Source organism: Heterodontus francisci, chromosome 15 (genome assembly GCF_036365525.1).
Source record: "Heterodontus francisci isolate sHetFra1 chromosome 15, sHetFra1.hap1, whole genome shotgun sequence".
Lineage (NCBI taxonomy): Eukaryota > Metazoa > Chordata > Chondrichthyes > Heterodontiformes > Heterodontidae > Heterodontus > Heterodontus francisci.
In genome coordinates this window covers 94892790-94907430 of record NC_090385.1, presented here as the reverse complement: position 1 = coordinate 94907430, position 14641 = coordinate 94892790, and the positions used below count along the sequence as shown (strand labels likewise).

General features: G+C 45.7%; 1 protein-coding gene across 1 annotated transcript in view; it reads left to right on the top strand.

Moving 5' to 3' along the window:
- Window positions 1–2406: 2406 nt before the first annotated feature.
- Window positions 2407–14641, top strand: part of LOC137377801 (interleukin-13 receptor subunit alpha-1-like) — a 75114-nt gene continuing 62879 nt past the window's right edge. Inside the window, exon 1 of the mRNA XM_068047870.1 lies at window positions 2407–2733. Within this exon, the coding sequence (XP_067903971.1) occupies window positions 2640–2733 (94 nt within the window). The 5' untranslated portion in view covers window positions 2407–2639. The remainder of the gene's footprint in view (window positions 2734–14641) is intronic.

Below are 14641 nucleotides of genomic sequence, written 5' to 3'. Positions count from 1 at the left end.
GGGGTATCAGGCTCCCTTCTTGCTCTTCCTCTTATTTGACTGCAACAGAGTTTATTCCTTTTTAAAAACAGTGGTTGTGCTTACCATCTCAGTGAATGTTTTACCTTTTACCTTTAATGTGACCGTGAAGGAACCAATCGGACAAGTTTTATTGAGTTTAAACAAGAAAGAGGTGAGTTTATGATACATAACACTCTAACCCAATTTAAGATACTAAAGATACACTAGACATTCCCACACACATTCACACAAGAGTCACACACACACAAATAGATTACAGAGGCAAATAAATTTGGTGGTTGGATTGAAGTCCAGAATAAATGGAACTTGAATACAGTCGGTAAATCCGGTAGTCCTCAGTTGAAATTCTTGAATTATTGTATTCTTGAAGTCCTCGCTGGTCAAAGTGCACTTTGGTTGAATTACATTGCTCAGAGTTCCTGAAGGCAGAATTCGTCGTTGATTCTCTTCCCCTGGTTGCTGGCTGTAGCGGTCTGCAGGCTTGGAGGGTCTCCCAGTCATAGACGGTTCTTTTCTTGATATTTTCTGGGGAGAGAGAGAGAGAGATGGGGAGCAGCCGCCATCTTTGCTTCTGTCCACTCAGTTACTGCTAGTCTGCTGTCTGTGTCACAAAACTTCTAGTTTCTTCAGAGATGAACAGGCAGTCACATGGTTCTATCGATTCCTTTTGTTTTTAATGAGGTCCAAAATCTAAAACCCAAAACTCCTCTTGGCAGGTGGGGTTGCCAGTGAGTATCCCACCTCCCCCAGGAGGGACGTCTCCACTTATGAAAGCCTCAGGATGACTTTGAATGGCTCACTAATGAGGATCATCTAGCTAATCTACTCAGTTAGCCAAAGCATTGTTCTGGCTGGGCTTCTTGTTAGACTTTTTGTCTCCAGTTCAATCTCCTGGTATTTCAGATGTAAACTGCAGTGGCCATCTTGGCTGCTAGTTTTTTGAAAGTTAACTTGTTGGATTTTTTCCTTTAAATGTCTTAGGCAAGTTTCCAACCAATGAAATTAATATTTCCCATTTGACATACAGGGTTTTCCTGACAACATGGATCAGTAAAAATCCACTGCTCTTCTAAAAAAAACCAAGCTATCACTTTCCTTTTCCTGCTTTTTTGAATTGAAATCAGTTAATTGCCAAATATAAAAGAAGCAGAATGCATCACTTTTGGCTAAAACAAAAGCTGAATTTTCAGAAGGAGCATGAACCTAGACCCCTTGAGAAATAAAAACAAGAAATGCTGGAAATACTCAGCAGGTCTGGCAGCATCTGCGGAGAGAGAAGCAGAGTTAACGTTTCAGGTCAGTGACCCTTCTTCAGCACCCCTTTAGAAATGCCTGGCCAATTTTCGACCTTCATCTTTGGAATATCCTCCTTCAGCCTTTTGTTTAGTTATGGTTGTTTTTGTGTCAATAACAAGTAAACCAATGTTGTAACTGACCAAAGTTGCAAAGCCAGTCAAACTACTTATTGACAAGTTGTGAGGTTTTTTTTTGCAGGTTGGGTTGGACGTTTTTTGCTTAATTTGCTGGTCAGTTTGAGTTCGTCTCCTTTGGGGCTTGTTGTAGCAATTCCAAGTTGTTGCAGGCCCTTGGAACTCCCACAAAGGGATCAGACAGTCCACTATCTCTGACATTTATCAGCTGGGTGAAGTAAAGCCAGAGAGTGCTATCTGTTTACGGGTAGGGGAGATAACGGAGGTGTAGTGGCCATGTTACAGGACTAGGAACCCAGAAAATGTGTGTTTAATTCCTGCCATGGCAGTTTGAGAATTTGACTTGAGTTTTTAATAAATCAGGAAAGTAAAAGCTGGTCTCAGTCAAAGTGATCACGGAGTTGTTGCATGTTGTAAAGAAAAACGGGTTCACTCAAGTGTTTGAGGGAAGGAAACCTGCTGTCCTTACCCAGCCTGGAACATACGTGATTCCAGTCCCATAACTCAACATGTCTGATTCCACTACCCTCTGAGGCGGTCTCTTTTGCATCAAAACAACTTCAAGAAGGCAGCCCACCACCATCTTCTCAAGGTAATAAATGCCAGCTTTGCCAATGATGATTCTGAAGAATGAAGTTTTAAAGACATGTCCGGGACTGCATTCACTGGGGGAAGCCAGGTTTTCCACATCAATATATTTAGATATATTTTAGATTCATCAATATTTCGTTACATTTTGTGGACAATCTTTCTAAGCTCCTGGATACCACCTTGTGGGGGATATTTTGGTAAATGTTATATTGAAATAACACTTTAACAGCATTAACCAAAGATCGACTTGCTTTTGCACTCCTGTTTAAACAACTGGGGAGTTTTGCACAACCTGAAAGTAAAACAATAAATTAGAACTACATGGGAGTGTGGTTACAGATAAAATCTGAGCAGCCCACGCCCCACTGACGTTGCTGGGTGACTAATGTCGAAAAACAGTTCCGCTTCTTGGGAAACAGTGAGACTGAGCTGGGATCGAACAGGACCGATTCCCGGGACACAGCGAGTCCGGTAAAGGTGAGCGAAAGAAAGGACACATGGCCGTGTGAATCTCCGTCCTCACCAGGGAGAAACTGAATTAAAGCCACTGGAAGGAAAGTGATTGGAAAGTGGAACCGAGAGGTGGCTAAGTTCGAGATGCCAGGATCGGTGCCCCGACTATTATTGGTCTCGATGTCCTGTTTGCTGATTCTACCCCGGACCGAGGGCAAGAACTGCTGCACCTGGTCAGGTAAATGCGCTCTCCTTCGCATCTATCGGTGTTATTGCCGACTCCTTGGTCTTACAGTGTGCCCCGACCAGATTGAGAGCACCTCCCAAGTTGTGTGGCTGCTGGCAAGTAACGTAGGCGAGCAGCGCTTGCAGTAAAATTGCTAGGAGGCTCCTCACTCTGTCCGAAATTCAGTGTTCTGGGTGTAGACCCTTATGATAGTGATCACAATTCGGTTAGGTTTATCTTAGCGATGGGCAGGGACAGGTATATACCGCAGGGCAAGAATTATAGCTGGGGGAAAGGAAATTATGATGCGATTAGGCAAGATTTAGGATGCGTAGGATGGGGAAGGAAACTGCAGGGGATGGGCACAATCGAAATGTGGAGCTTATTCAAGGAGCAGCTACTGTGTGTCCTTGATAAGTATGTACCTGTGAGGCAGGGAGGAAGTTGTCGAGCGAGGGAGCCGTGGTTTACTAAAGAAGTTGAAGCGCTTGTCAAGAGGAAGAAGGCGGCTTATGTTAGGATGAGACGTGAAGGCTCAGTTAGGGCGCTTGAGAGTTACAAGCTAGCCAGGAAGGATCTAAAGGGAGAGCAAAGAAGAGCAAGGAGAGGACACGAGAAGTCATTGGCGGATAGGATCAAGGAAAACCCTAAGGCTTTCTATAGGTATATCAGGAATAAAAGAATGACTAGAGTTAGATTAGGGCCAATCAAGGATAGTAGTGGGAAGTTGTGTGTGGAATCAGAGGAGATAGGGGAAGTGTTAAATGAATATTTTGCGTCAGTATTTACAGTAGAGAAAGAAAATGTTGTTGAGAATACTGAGATTCAGGCTACGAGGCTAGATGGGATTGAGGTTCACAAGGAGGAGGTGTTATCAATTTTGGAAAGTGTGAAAATAGATAAGTCCCCTGGGCCAGATGGGATTTATCCGAGGATTCTCTGGGAAGCTAGGGAGGAGATTGCAGAGCCTTTGTCCTTGATCTTTATGTCGTCATTGTCGACAGGAATAGTGCCGGAAGACTGGAGGATAGCAAATGTTGTCCCCTTGTTCAAGAAGGGGAGTAGAGACAGCCCTGGTAATTATAGACCTGTGAGCCTTACTTCGGTTGTGGGTAAAATGTTGGAAAAGGTTATAAGAGACAGGATTTATAATCATCTTGAAAAGAATAAGTTCATTAGAGATAGTCAGCACGATTTTGTGACGGGTAGGTCGTGCCTCACAAACCTTATTGAGTTTTTCGAGAAGGTGACCAAACAGGTGGATGAGGGTAAAGCAGTGGATGTGGTGTATATGGATTTCAGTAAGGCGTTTGATAAGGTTCCCCACGGTAGGCTATTGCAGAAAATATGGAAGTATGGGGTTGAAGGTGATTTAGAGCTTTGGATCAGAAATTGGCTAGCTGAAAGAAGACAGAGGGTGGTGGTTGATGGCAAATGTTCATCCTGGAGTTTAGTTACTAGTGGTGTACCGCAAGGATCTGTTTTGGGGCCACTGCTGTTTGTCATTTTTATAAATGACCTGGAAGAGGGTGTAGAAGGGTGGGTTAGTAAATTTGCAGATGACACTAAGGTCGGTGGAGTTGTGGATAGTGCCGAAGGATGTTGTAGGGTACAGAGGGACATAGATAGGCTGCATAGCTGGGCTGAGAGTTGGCAAATGGAGTTTAATGCGGAAAAGTGTGAGGTGATTCACTTTGGAAGGAGTAACAGGAATGCAGAGTACTGGGCTAATGGCAAGATTCTTGGTAGTGTAGATGAACAGAGAGATCTTGGTGTCCAGGTGCATAAATCCCTGAAGGTTGCTAACCAGGTTAATAGGGCTGTTAAGAAGGCATATGGTGTGTTAGCTTTTATTAGTAGGGGGGTTGAGTTTCGGAGCCACGAGGTCATGCTGCAGCTGTACAAAACTCTGGTGAGACTGCACCTGGAGTATTGCGTGCAGTTCTGGTCACCGCATTATAGGAAGGATGTGGAAGCTATGGAAAGGGTGCAGAGGAGATTTACTAGGATGTTGCCTGGTATGGAGGGAAGGTCTTACGAGGAAAGGCTGAGGGACTTGAGGTTGTTTTCGTTGGAGAGAAGGAGGAGGAGAGGTGACTTAATAGAGACATATAAGATAATCAGAGGGTTAGATAGGGTGGATAGTGAGAGTCTTTTTCCTCGGATGGTGATGGCAAACACGAGGGGACATAGCTTCAAGTTGAGGGGTGATAGATATAGGACAGATGTGAGAGGTAGTTTCTTTACTCAGAGAGTAGTAAGGGCGTGGAACGCCCTGCCTGCAGCAGTAGTAGATTCGCCAACTTTAAGGGCATTTAAGTGGTCATTGGATAGACATATGGATGAAAATGGAATAGTGTAGGTCAGATGGTTTCACAGGTCGGCGCAACATCGAGGGCCGAAGGGCCTGTACTGCGCTGTAATGTTCTAAAAAAAAAACTAACTCCGTTCTGGGTGTAGACCCTTAACCAACTCCACACATTCCGGGTGTAGACCCTTAACCAACTCCACACATTCCGGGTGTAGACCCTTAACCAACTCCACACATTCCGGGTGTAGACCCTTAACCCACTCCGCACGTTCCGGGTGTAGACCCTTAACCCACTCCGCACGTTCCGGGTGTAGACCCTTAACCAACTCCACATGTTCAGGGTGTAGACCCTTAACCCACTCCGCGCGTTCCGGGTGTAGACCCTTAACCCACTCCGCATGTTCCGGGTGTAGACCCTTAACCAACTCCACACGTTCAGGGTGTAGACCCTTAACCCACTCCGCGCGTTCCGGGTGTAGACCCTTAACCCACTCCGCATGTTCCGGGTGTAGACCCTTAACCAACTCCACACATTCCGGGTGTAGACCCTTAACCAACTCCACACATTCCGGGTGTAGACCCTTAACCAACTCCACACATTCCGGGTGTAGACCCTTAACCAACTCCACACGTTCAGGGTGTAGACCCTTAACCCACTCCGCACGTTCCGGGTGTAGACCCTTAACCAACTCCACACATTCCGGGTGTAGACCCTTAACCCACTCCACACGTTCAGGGTGTAGACCCTTAACCCACTCCGCACGTTCCGGGTGTAGACCCTTAACCCACTCCGCACGTTCCGGGTGTAGACCCTTAACCGACTTCACACATTCCGGGCGTTGACCCTTAACCGACTTCACACATTCCGGGTGTAGACCCTTAACCGACTCCGCACGTTCCAGGTGTTGACCCTTAACCGACTTCACACATTCCGGGTGTAGACCCTTAACCGACTCCACACATTCTGGGCGTTGACCCTTAACTGACTTCACACATTCCAGGTGTAGACCCTTAACCACCTTCACGCATTCCGGGTGTAGACCCTTAACCGACTTCACACTGGAACAGTTCCTACAGATTGGAGGGTAGCTAATGTAACCCCACTATTTAAAAAGGGAGGTAGAGAGAAGGCAGGGAATTATAGACCAGTCAGCCTGACATCAGTAGTGGGGAAAATTCCAGAGTCCATTATCAAAGATTTTATAGCAGAGCACTTAGAGAACAGTGGTAGAATCGGGCAGAGTCAGCATGGATTTACGAAAGGGAAATCATGCTTGACAAATCTACTAGAATTCTTTGAGGATGTAACTAGTAGAGTTGATGAGGGGGAGCCAGTGGATGTGGTTTATTTGGACTTTCAGAAGGCTTTCAACAAAGTCCCACATAAGAGATTAGCATGTAAAATTAAAGCGCATGGGATTTGCGATGGATAGAAAATTGGTTGGCAGACAGGAAACAGAGTAGGGATAAATGGGTCTTTTTCCGAATGGCAGGCAGTGACTAGTGGGGTACCACAGGGATCGGTGCTAGGACCCTAGCTATTCGCAATATATATTAATGATTTAGATGAGGTAACTGAATGTAATATCTGCAGATTTGCAGATGACACAAAACTGGGTGGGAGGGTGAGTTGTGAGGAGGATGCAGAGAGGCTTCAGGGTGATTTGGACAAGTTGAGTGAGTGGGCTAATGCATGGCAGATGCAGCATAATGTGGATAAATGTGAGGTTATCCACTTTGGCAGCAAAAATAGGAAGGCTGATTATTATCTGAACGGCTATAAACTGAGAGAAGGAAATATGCAGCGAGACCTGGGTGTTCTCGTACACCAGTCGCTGAAGGTAAGCATGCAGGTGCAACAGGTGGTAAAATAGGTAAATGGTACGTTGGCCTTCATAGTGAGAGGATTCGAGTACAGAAGCAGGGATGTCTTGCTGCAATTATACAGGGCCTTGGTGAGGCCACACCTGGAATATTGTGTGCAGTTTTGGTCTCCTTATCTGAGGAAGGATGTTCTTGCTAGAGGGAGTGCAGCGAAGGTTTACCAGACTGATTCCTGGGATGGCGGGACTGACGTATGAGGAGAGATTGAGTTGGTTAGGATTATATTCGCTGGAGTTCAGAAGAGTAAGGGGGGATCTCATAGAAACCTATAAAATTCTGACAGGACTTGACAGGGTAGATGCAGGAAGGATGTTCCCGATGGTGGGGGAGTCCAGAACCAGGAGTCATAATCTAAGGATACGGGGTAAACCTTTCAGGACTGAGATGAGGAGAAATTTCTTCACCCAGAGAGTGGTGAGCCTGTGGAATTCGCTACCACAGAAAGCAGTTGAGGCCAAAACATTGTATGTTTTCAAGAAGGAGTTAGATATAGCTCTTGGGTCTAAAGGGATCAAAGGGTATGGGGCAAAAACAGAAACAGGTTACTGAGTTGGATGATCAGCCATGATCATAATGAATGGCGGAGAAGGCTCAAAGGGCCTATGTTTCTATGTAACTGACTGCATACATTCCGGGTGTAGACCCTTAACCGGCTCCACACGTTCCGGGTGTAGACCCTTAACCGGCTCCACATGTTCTGGCTGTAGACCCTGAACCGACTCCAGACGTTACGGGTGTAGACCCTTAAAGAACTCCGCACATTTCGGGTGTAGACCCTTAACCGACTCCAGACGTTACGGGTGTAGACCCTTAAAGAACTCCGCACGTTACGGGTGTAGACCCTAACCAACTCCGCATATTCCAGGTGTAGACCCTTAACCAACTCCGCACGTTACGGGTGTAGACCCTTAACCGACTCCAGACGTTACGGGTGTAGACCCTTAACCGACTCCAGCCGTTCTGGGTGTAGACCCTTAACCGACTCCAGCCGTTCTGGGTGTAGACCCTTAACCGACTCCAGATGTTTCCGGTGTAGACCCTTAACCGACTCCAGACGTTTCCGGTGTAGACCCTTAACTGACTCCGCATGTTCCGGGTGTAGACCCTTAATCAGCTTTGTGTCAGCCGTAACTCAGTCAGTAATAGTCTTGCCTCTGCGCCAGATCGTGGGTTTAAGGCCCACTCCAGTACTTGAGCACAAAAATTAAGGCTTAAAAACCAATGCAGTATAGTGGGAGTGCTACATTGCCAGAGGTGCCGTCTTTCAAATAAGATGTTCAACCGAGGCTCTGTCTGCCCTTTCAGTGGATGTAAAAGATCCAATGGCTCGATTTTGAAGAAGGGCAGAGTAGTTATTCCTGGTTCCCTGGTCAACATTTATCTGTCAATCGACAACAGATTGGTCACTGTCACATTACTGTTGATGGGAGCTTGCTGTGCACAAATTGGCTGCCATGTTTCCTACATTATGACAGTACCTACATTTCAAGGTAAGGTGCATTGGGATGCCCTGCGGTTTTGAAAGGCACAACAGAAATGCAAATTTCTTTCACATGTTTTAGGTGGAGACCGTTCATTATTATTGACAAAGGCTCTGCATACTAAACATTAACAACAACAATTTGCATTTATATAATGCCTTTAATGAAATGAAATGTCCCAAGGTGCTTCACAGGAGCGCTATCAGACAATATTTGACACTGAGCCACACAAAAGAAAAATTTGTATTTATGTAGTACCTTTACAACAAAGGATGTCCCAAAGCACTTTACAGCCAATGGAGTACTTTTGAAATGTAGTCACTGTTATAATGTAGCAAACACGCCAGCCAATTTGTACACAGCAAGATCCCACAAACAGGAATGTGATAATGACCAGATAATTTGTTTTTGTGATGTTGATTGAGGGATAACAATTGATCTTCAAAATAGTGCCATGGGATCTTTTACATCCAACTGAGTGAGCTGACAGCACCTTGGTTTAATGCCTCATCTGAAAGATGGCACCTACAACAGTGCAGCACTCCCTCAGTATAGCACTGGTAGTGTTAGCCTAGATTGTTTTGCTTGTCTCTGGAGTGGGACTCAAATTCATATCCTTCTGACTTCAAGGTCAGTGTGCTACCAATTGAGACACAGCTGATACATAAAGAGGCGTTCCATCTTTTCCCTTTGCAGATGCCTGCTGTCTTACTTCCAACATTTGTCTGATTTCTTTCAGGTTTTAGGTGCTCCTGGTGCTCAGGCTGATGTGAGGGTTTGGGGACCTTGGCAGAAGCCATTCTTCAGTTCCTCCTCTCCCCAGTTCATGCCGATTCCATGTTAAACACAATAGGGGAAGGCAATGTCCTTTTGTGGAGCTATTGTAAATTGTCCATATTAACAGAATGAGTGTTAAAGGACACATACTCATTAGAACAGCCCCAGAAATATTTAGAGAACCTCAGAGCAGTGTTCTTTATCGTAGCTAGTTGTGTCATTGAAACAAGTAAGATTCTGAGAGGGCTCTATAGGGTAGATTCTGAGAGGCTGTTTTCATTGGCTGGAGAGTTTCACTCGGGGTCAAAGTCTGAGAGTAGGGGGTCAGTTATTTAGGATTGAGATGAGGAGACATTTCGTCACTCAGAGGGTTGTGAATCTTTAGAATTCTGTACCCCAGGGAGCTGTGAATTGTCAGTCATGAGTATATTCATGATGGAGAGCATTTGATTTTTGGATACTGGAGATAATGTGGGGAGGTGCAGTTGAGGTAAAAGTTCAGCTACGATCTCACTGAATGGCAAAACAGGCTCATTGGGCCGTATGGCTGACTCCCGCTCCTATTTCTTATGTTCTTATGTCACATAGCTAGCTGCTGGGTGGAGTTTCCTTACAGCATTACACTAGAGAGCTGACCACTGGCAACATGTTCTTGCCTGCCCTCTTCTAGACTCTAAACAAGCCTTTGTTCCAGGGACCAATGACATTCACGATCTATAGAAATATGGGTCTATGAATCTGCTCTGAAACACAGGGTGTTTGGCCCACTCGATTACTTCTTGTGGGGTTCACATGTTAAGAGCAAAGCTCAATATGCCCCCTGAGCCTGACTCCACATTCCTAATGTAAGAACAGCATTCAGTCATTTTTTGTGCCACATAGCACATGAAACAACCCATTTCTTTTACTGACATTACAGCCTGGCTTTTTCCCATAGCATAGCCTTCCTTCAGTGAACAGTTTGTTAGTCTGATTTACAATCCATTCCAGGAGAACTGCTAGATCCAATACGGGGGACGAATTATCATTCCACTCCCATCAGACTCAAGTACCTCACCAGACCTCAACCCAGTATTCAGAGACCCACTCACTGTGACTGCCTGGAGTACAACTCAAACCCATAGCCTGGAGTCTTACAACCATCCGCAGGAGCGGGCTGGAGGCGGGAGGGTCATAAAATTGAGTGCGAGACGGGGGGCCATTCCCGTCACCTTCCCACCCCGCAGAAATTTTACGAATGGGCGGCAGCGGTGAGAAATGGCTTGCCCACCTCAGGCTAATTAAGGCCCTTAAGTGACCAACTAACTGCCACTTAAGGACCTCCTCTCAAAAATACCAGTGGCGGGCGGGCAGCTCAGGCCGCCCTGGAGGCCTCCCAGTAAAACCTGTCAGCCTGCTTGCGGGCTGGGGGGTGGGTTGCTTCCTGATCGGGTACACGGAGGCCCCCCCCCCCCCACAACAGTCCAGCCACCCCCACCGAAATACATTTCCCCGCAACTGACCCTGCCTTGCCTTGCCTCGCCGGGGCACGGCCGATTGTCCCTGGCAAGGCTCCATAAACTTGCCTTTTTTCCAGGGCCAGCATCCCTCTTGTTCCATTCCCTGGTTGCAGTCCCAGCAGTGGCCACCGCTCTTGGAGACGGGACTTCCTGATCAGGGCGCAAGTCCCACCCGGGGCCAAGTAAGGGCCTGGGCCATGTAAAATCATCGCTTGACTCCCAGGCCTGGCGGAGGCGGACCTGCCCCTGCTGGTGGGCAGGGCCACCATGCTGATGTAAAATTCTGGCCATCCTCTTTAGACTCAGAGGTGGGAAAACTACCATGGAGCCACAGCTGACTCGACACAGACTCTGAACTCGCATTATTGCATGCCTTATCAATATGCATTTCAGAACTCTCCATACGCATTAATAAGTGGAATAAGCACTTTCAGCCAATTTTAAAATGTTTATTCTTGTTTTCAAATCCCTCCAGGGCCTCATCCCTCCCTATCTCTGTAATCTCCTCAACCCTCCGAGTTATTTGGGCTCATGCAGTGGTTAGCACCTCAGCCTCACAGCTCCAGCGACCCGGTTTCAGTTCTGGGCACTGCCTGTGTGGAGTTTGCAAGTTCTCCCTGTGACTGCGTGGGTTTTTGCCGGATGCTCCGGTTTCCTCCCACAGCCAAAGACTTGCAGGTTGATAGGTAAATTGGCCATTATAAAGTGCCCCTAGTATAGGTAGGTGGTAGGAGAGTGGTGGGGATGTGGTAGGGGAAAAATGGGATTAATGTAGGATTAGTATAAATGGGTGGTTGATGGTTGGCACAGACTCGGTGGGCCGAAGGGCCTGTTTCAGTGCTGTGTGACTCTGTGACTCTTTCTAATTCTGGCCTCTTGAGCATCCCCGATTTTAATCGCTCCACTATTGGTCGCCATGCCTTCAGTTGCCTCGGCTCTAAGCTCTGAAATTCCCTCCCTAAACCTCTCTCTCTCTCTACCTCTCTCTCTCCTTTAAGACACTCCTTAAAATTTACCTCTTTGACCAAGCTTCTTGTTACCTGACCTGATATCTGCTTATGTGGCTCGGAGTCATATTTTGTTTAATAATGCTCCTGTGATGTGCCTTGGGACGTTTACTACAAAAGCAAAATACTATGGATGCTGGAAATCTGAAACAAAAACAGAAAATACTGGAAATATTCAGCAGGTTAGGCAGCATCTGTGGAGAGAAAAACATGTTTCAGGTCTGTGACCTTTCACCAGAGCTTTTCCTGCTTTTGAAGGTGCAAGTTACTGTTGGTTATTAGTGTGGACAAAATTGGAATGCGAGTACTGTCGATGAAAAGTATGTTTGAGGACTCACTGTGCCTGTCAGTCCCTCACTGAACCAAATATAAAGAACTTTCTCCTTCAGTACTATGTACCATACACACCCACTCAAAGCAGCCCATTTAACCACTTCACACATACTATTACAATGTTTCTGGTTTCACCAATGTTTTTTTAGTCACCTCGTCTAACACCTGGAAGACGTATTGCAGCTGCAGTCTGACATACGAGTGTCCTTTACTCTTGCACTCTTTTTGAAAAGTATGTTAACTGTTCTCAGTCGGACTACTAGGTTCATAGGTACTCACCCCCACAACCCTATATCTCCTACCCTTTATGCTGGCCAACCCTCCCAGAACTTCCCGGAACCTGCAGGGATTAAAGGTTAATCTCCCACACACAGTTCCCAGGAGAACAATCATAAAGGCATTCAAATATATCACAGTGAGGGAAAAACTGACAGTCATGAATCATCCAATTGGGTCACAAAGCATGTGTTGTCTTTCTGATTGGTGTGGGAAGGCAGTGCTTATCAAGGACAGACATGGGCGGCACAGTGGTGCAGTGGTTAGCACCGCAGCCTCACAGCTCCAGCGACCCGGGTTCAATTCTGGGTACTGCCTGTGTGGAGTTTGCAAGTTCTCCCTGTGTCTGTGTGAGTTTCCTCCGGGTGCTCCGGTTTCCTCCCACATGCCAAAGGTTGATAGGTAAATTGGCCATTAGCAATTGTCCCTAGTATAGGTAGGTGGTAGGGAAATATAGGGACAGGTGGGGATGTGGTAGGAATATGGAATTAGTGGAGGATTAGTATAAATAGGTGGTTGATGGTCGGCACAGACTCGGTGGGCCGAAGGGCCTGTTTCAGTGCTGTATCTCTAAACTAAACTAAACTAATCAATGGGGGAGGGGTGCATGAGGGTGGGGCATTGGAGTTGTGAGGTCATGTGATGAAAAACAGCAAACCAGAGTTGGGAACACTATAACCCCTTCCACCACCAGAGGCCTCACGAAATCGCTTTTAAAGGTGATCCGGCCTCGCAAGAGGCTCCAACTCTTCGTTATTGCCAAAAAACTTACTTTCCTCTGTCATTTTTAAAAATTCATTCACGGGATGTAGGTGTCACTGACAAGGCCATCAGTTATTGCTTATCCCTGTTTGCCCTCGAGATGGTGGTGATGAATCACCTGCTGCAGTCCATGTTTTGGTATACCCAGAGTGCTGTTAGGGTGGGAGTTCCAAGTCAGGATGGTGTGTGACTTGGAGGGTGTTGTGTATTCAGAGTAAAACCACATGAAGTCTTAACTGGGAGCAGCCATGCCGAAAACTTTTATTTACACCTCCAAACAGAGGGCAGCAGAGAGACAATATCCAAAAGATATTACAATACAATAAGCCAGTTTAATACAGTATACTACACTCCTTCCCCACTCAAAAAAGTTTTTACATTAAAATGTAAAATGATACTTATACATAATTTCCCAGAATACAATAATACTCTGAAATTGAACAGGTTGGGTTGCATGCCTGTTATTACTGTAATCACAATGAAAACATATATAGCCAATATTTCCAGAGTAATTCACATGTTAAAACATTGTTTTCCTTAACACCAGTATATAACAAAAATATTATCATTGACAAGAAGCAATGAAAAGAACAAAGTATTTCATCTTCTTTCCTACATACAGTTAATTAACCTATCTGGCTTCTTCCTCTTTCTGTTTGTGTATCTTCTTCAATTTCCATTAGCTTGACTCTCCTCTCCCAACATTTCAGACTGTGTCGATGCTGAACTTTGACTTTGACTACCAACTCCACTTAATGGTTGAGGCTGCGAAAGTGATTGAGTAGTCTTAATCAAAGGCCCTGACTCACTTTGCTGTACCGGTGGTGTTACGGCCATGTGGTGTGACGTAGGTGATTCCCACTGTTCAACTCCCTGCCTGACTGTAACAAGTGTACTTGTATGCAGAGTTTAGCCCCTTTGTGTTTTATTTTTCAAATAAGCAGACAGTGACAGGTTTTCTTGTAGGTTTTAAAAAGCAGAAAATCAATTGTTTATTGATCAATATGCCTTATCCTGAAATTGTCAGAAAGGAGTAGGTGGGTTTTAGCAGGGGGAGAAGGCTTATGATAAACCTGTTGAATTCTCCTGAGAATCAAGTTATAGAGGGTTGCAACCTGTGATGATTGTAGATTTCCCCTTTGATTGAAGGCTCTGTTGAAGACGGTGGGCCACTTACAGCTCTCTCTCTGCTGTATGACGTAGATGTTGGATTTTTTCCAGCAGGGCATGTGCTTTCTGGAGTGCCAGCAGTTACAAGTAGCTTCACCTTCTGGGTCAGTGTCTCTCTCTCTCTCTCCCTCCCTTTGTCTCTCTTTCTGGCTGTCTTTTTTTTTAAAAGGTAAAACTGTCACTTCTCACCTCCTGTTAGGAGACATTCTGGTTTTGTTGCCAAGGTGATTGCACAACAGTGCAGGACGTGGCTACTTCACACCTCCTTTATTTTAGAAGACATTCTATTCTGGAATGTTTCTATGATAAGTGTGAGATGGGTTTCATTATCCCCCTATGGTTTTGAAGATTTGTCCTTCGTCTTTGTCAGGCTGTTTGAATGTACAAAAGGTTCATCCCCTTCTTTAAGGTGGCCATTTT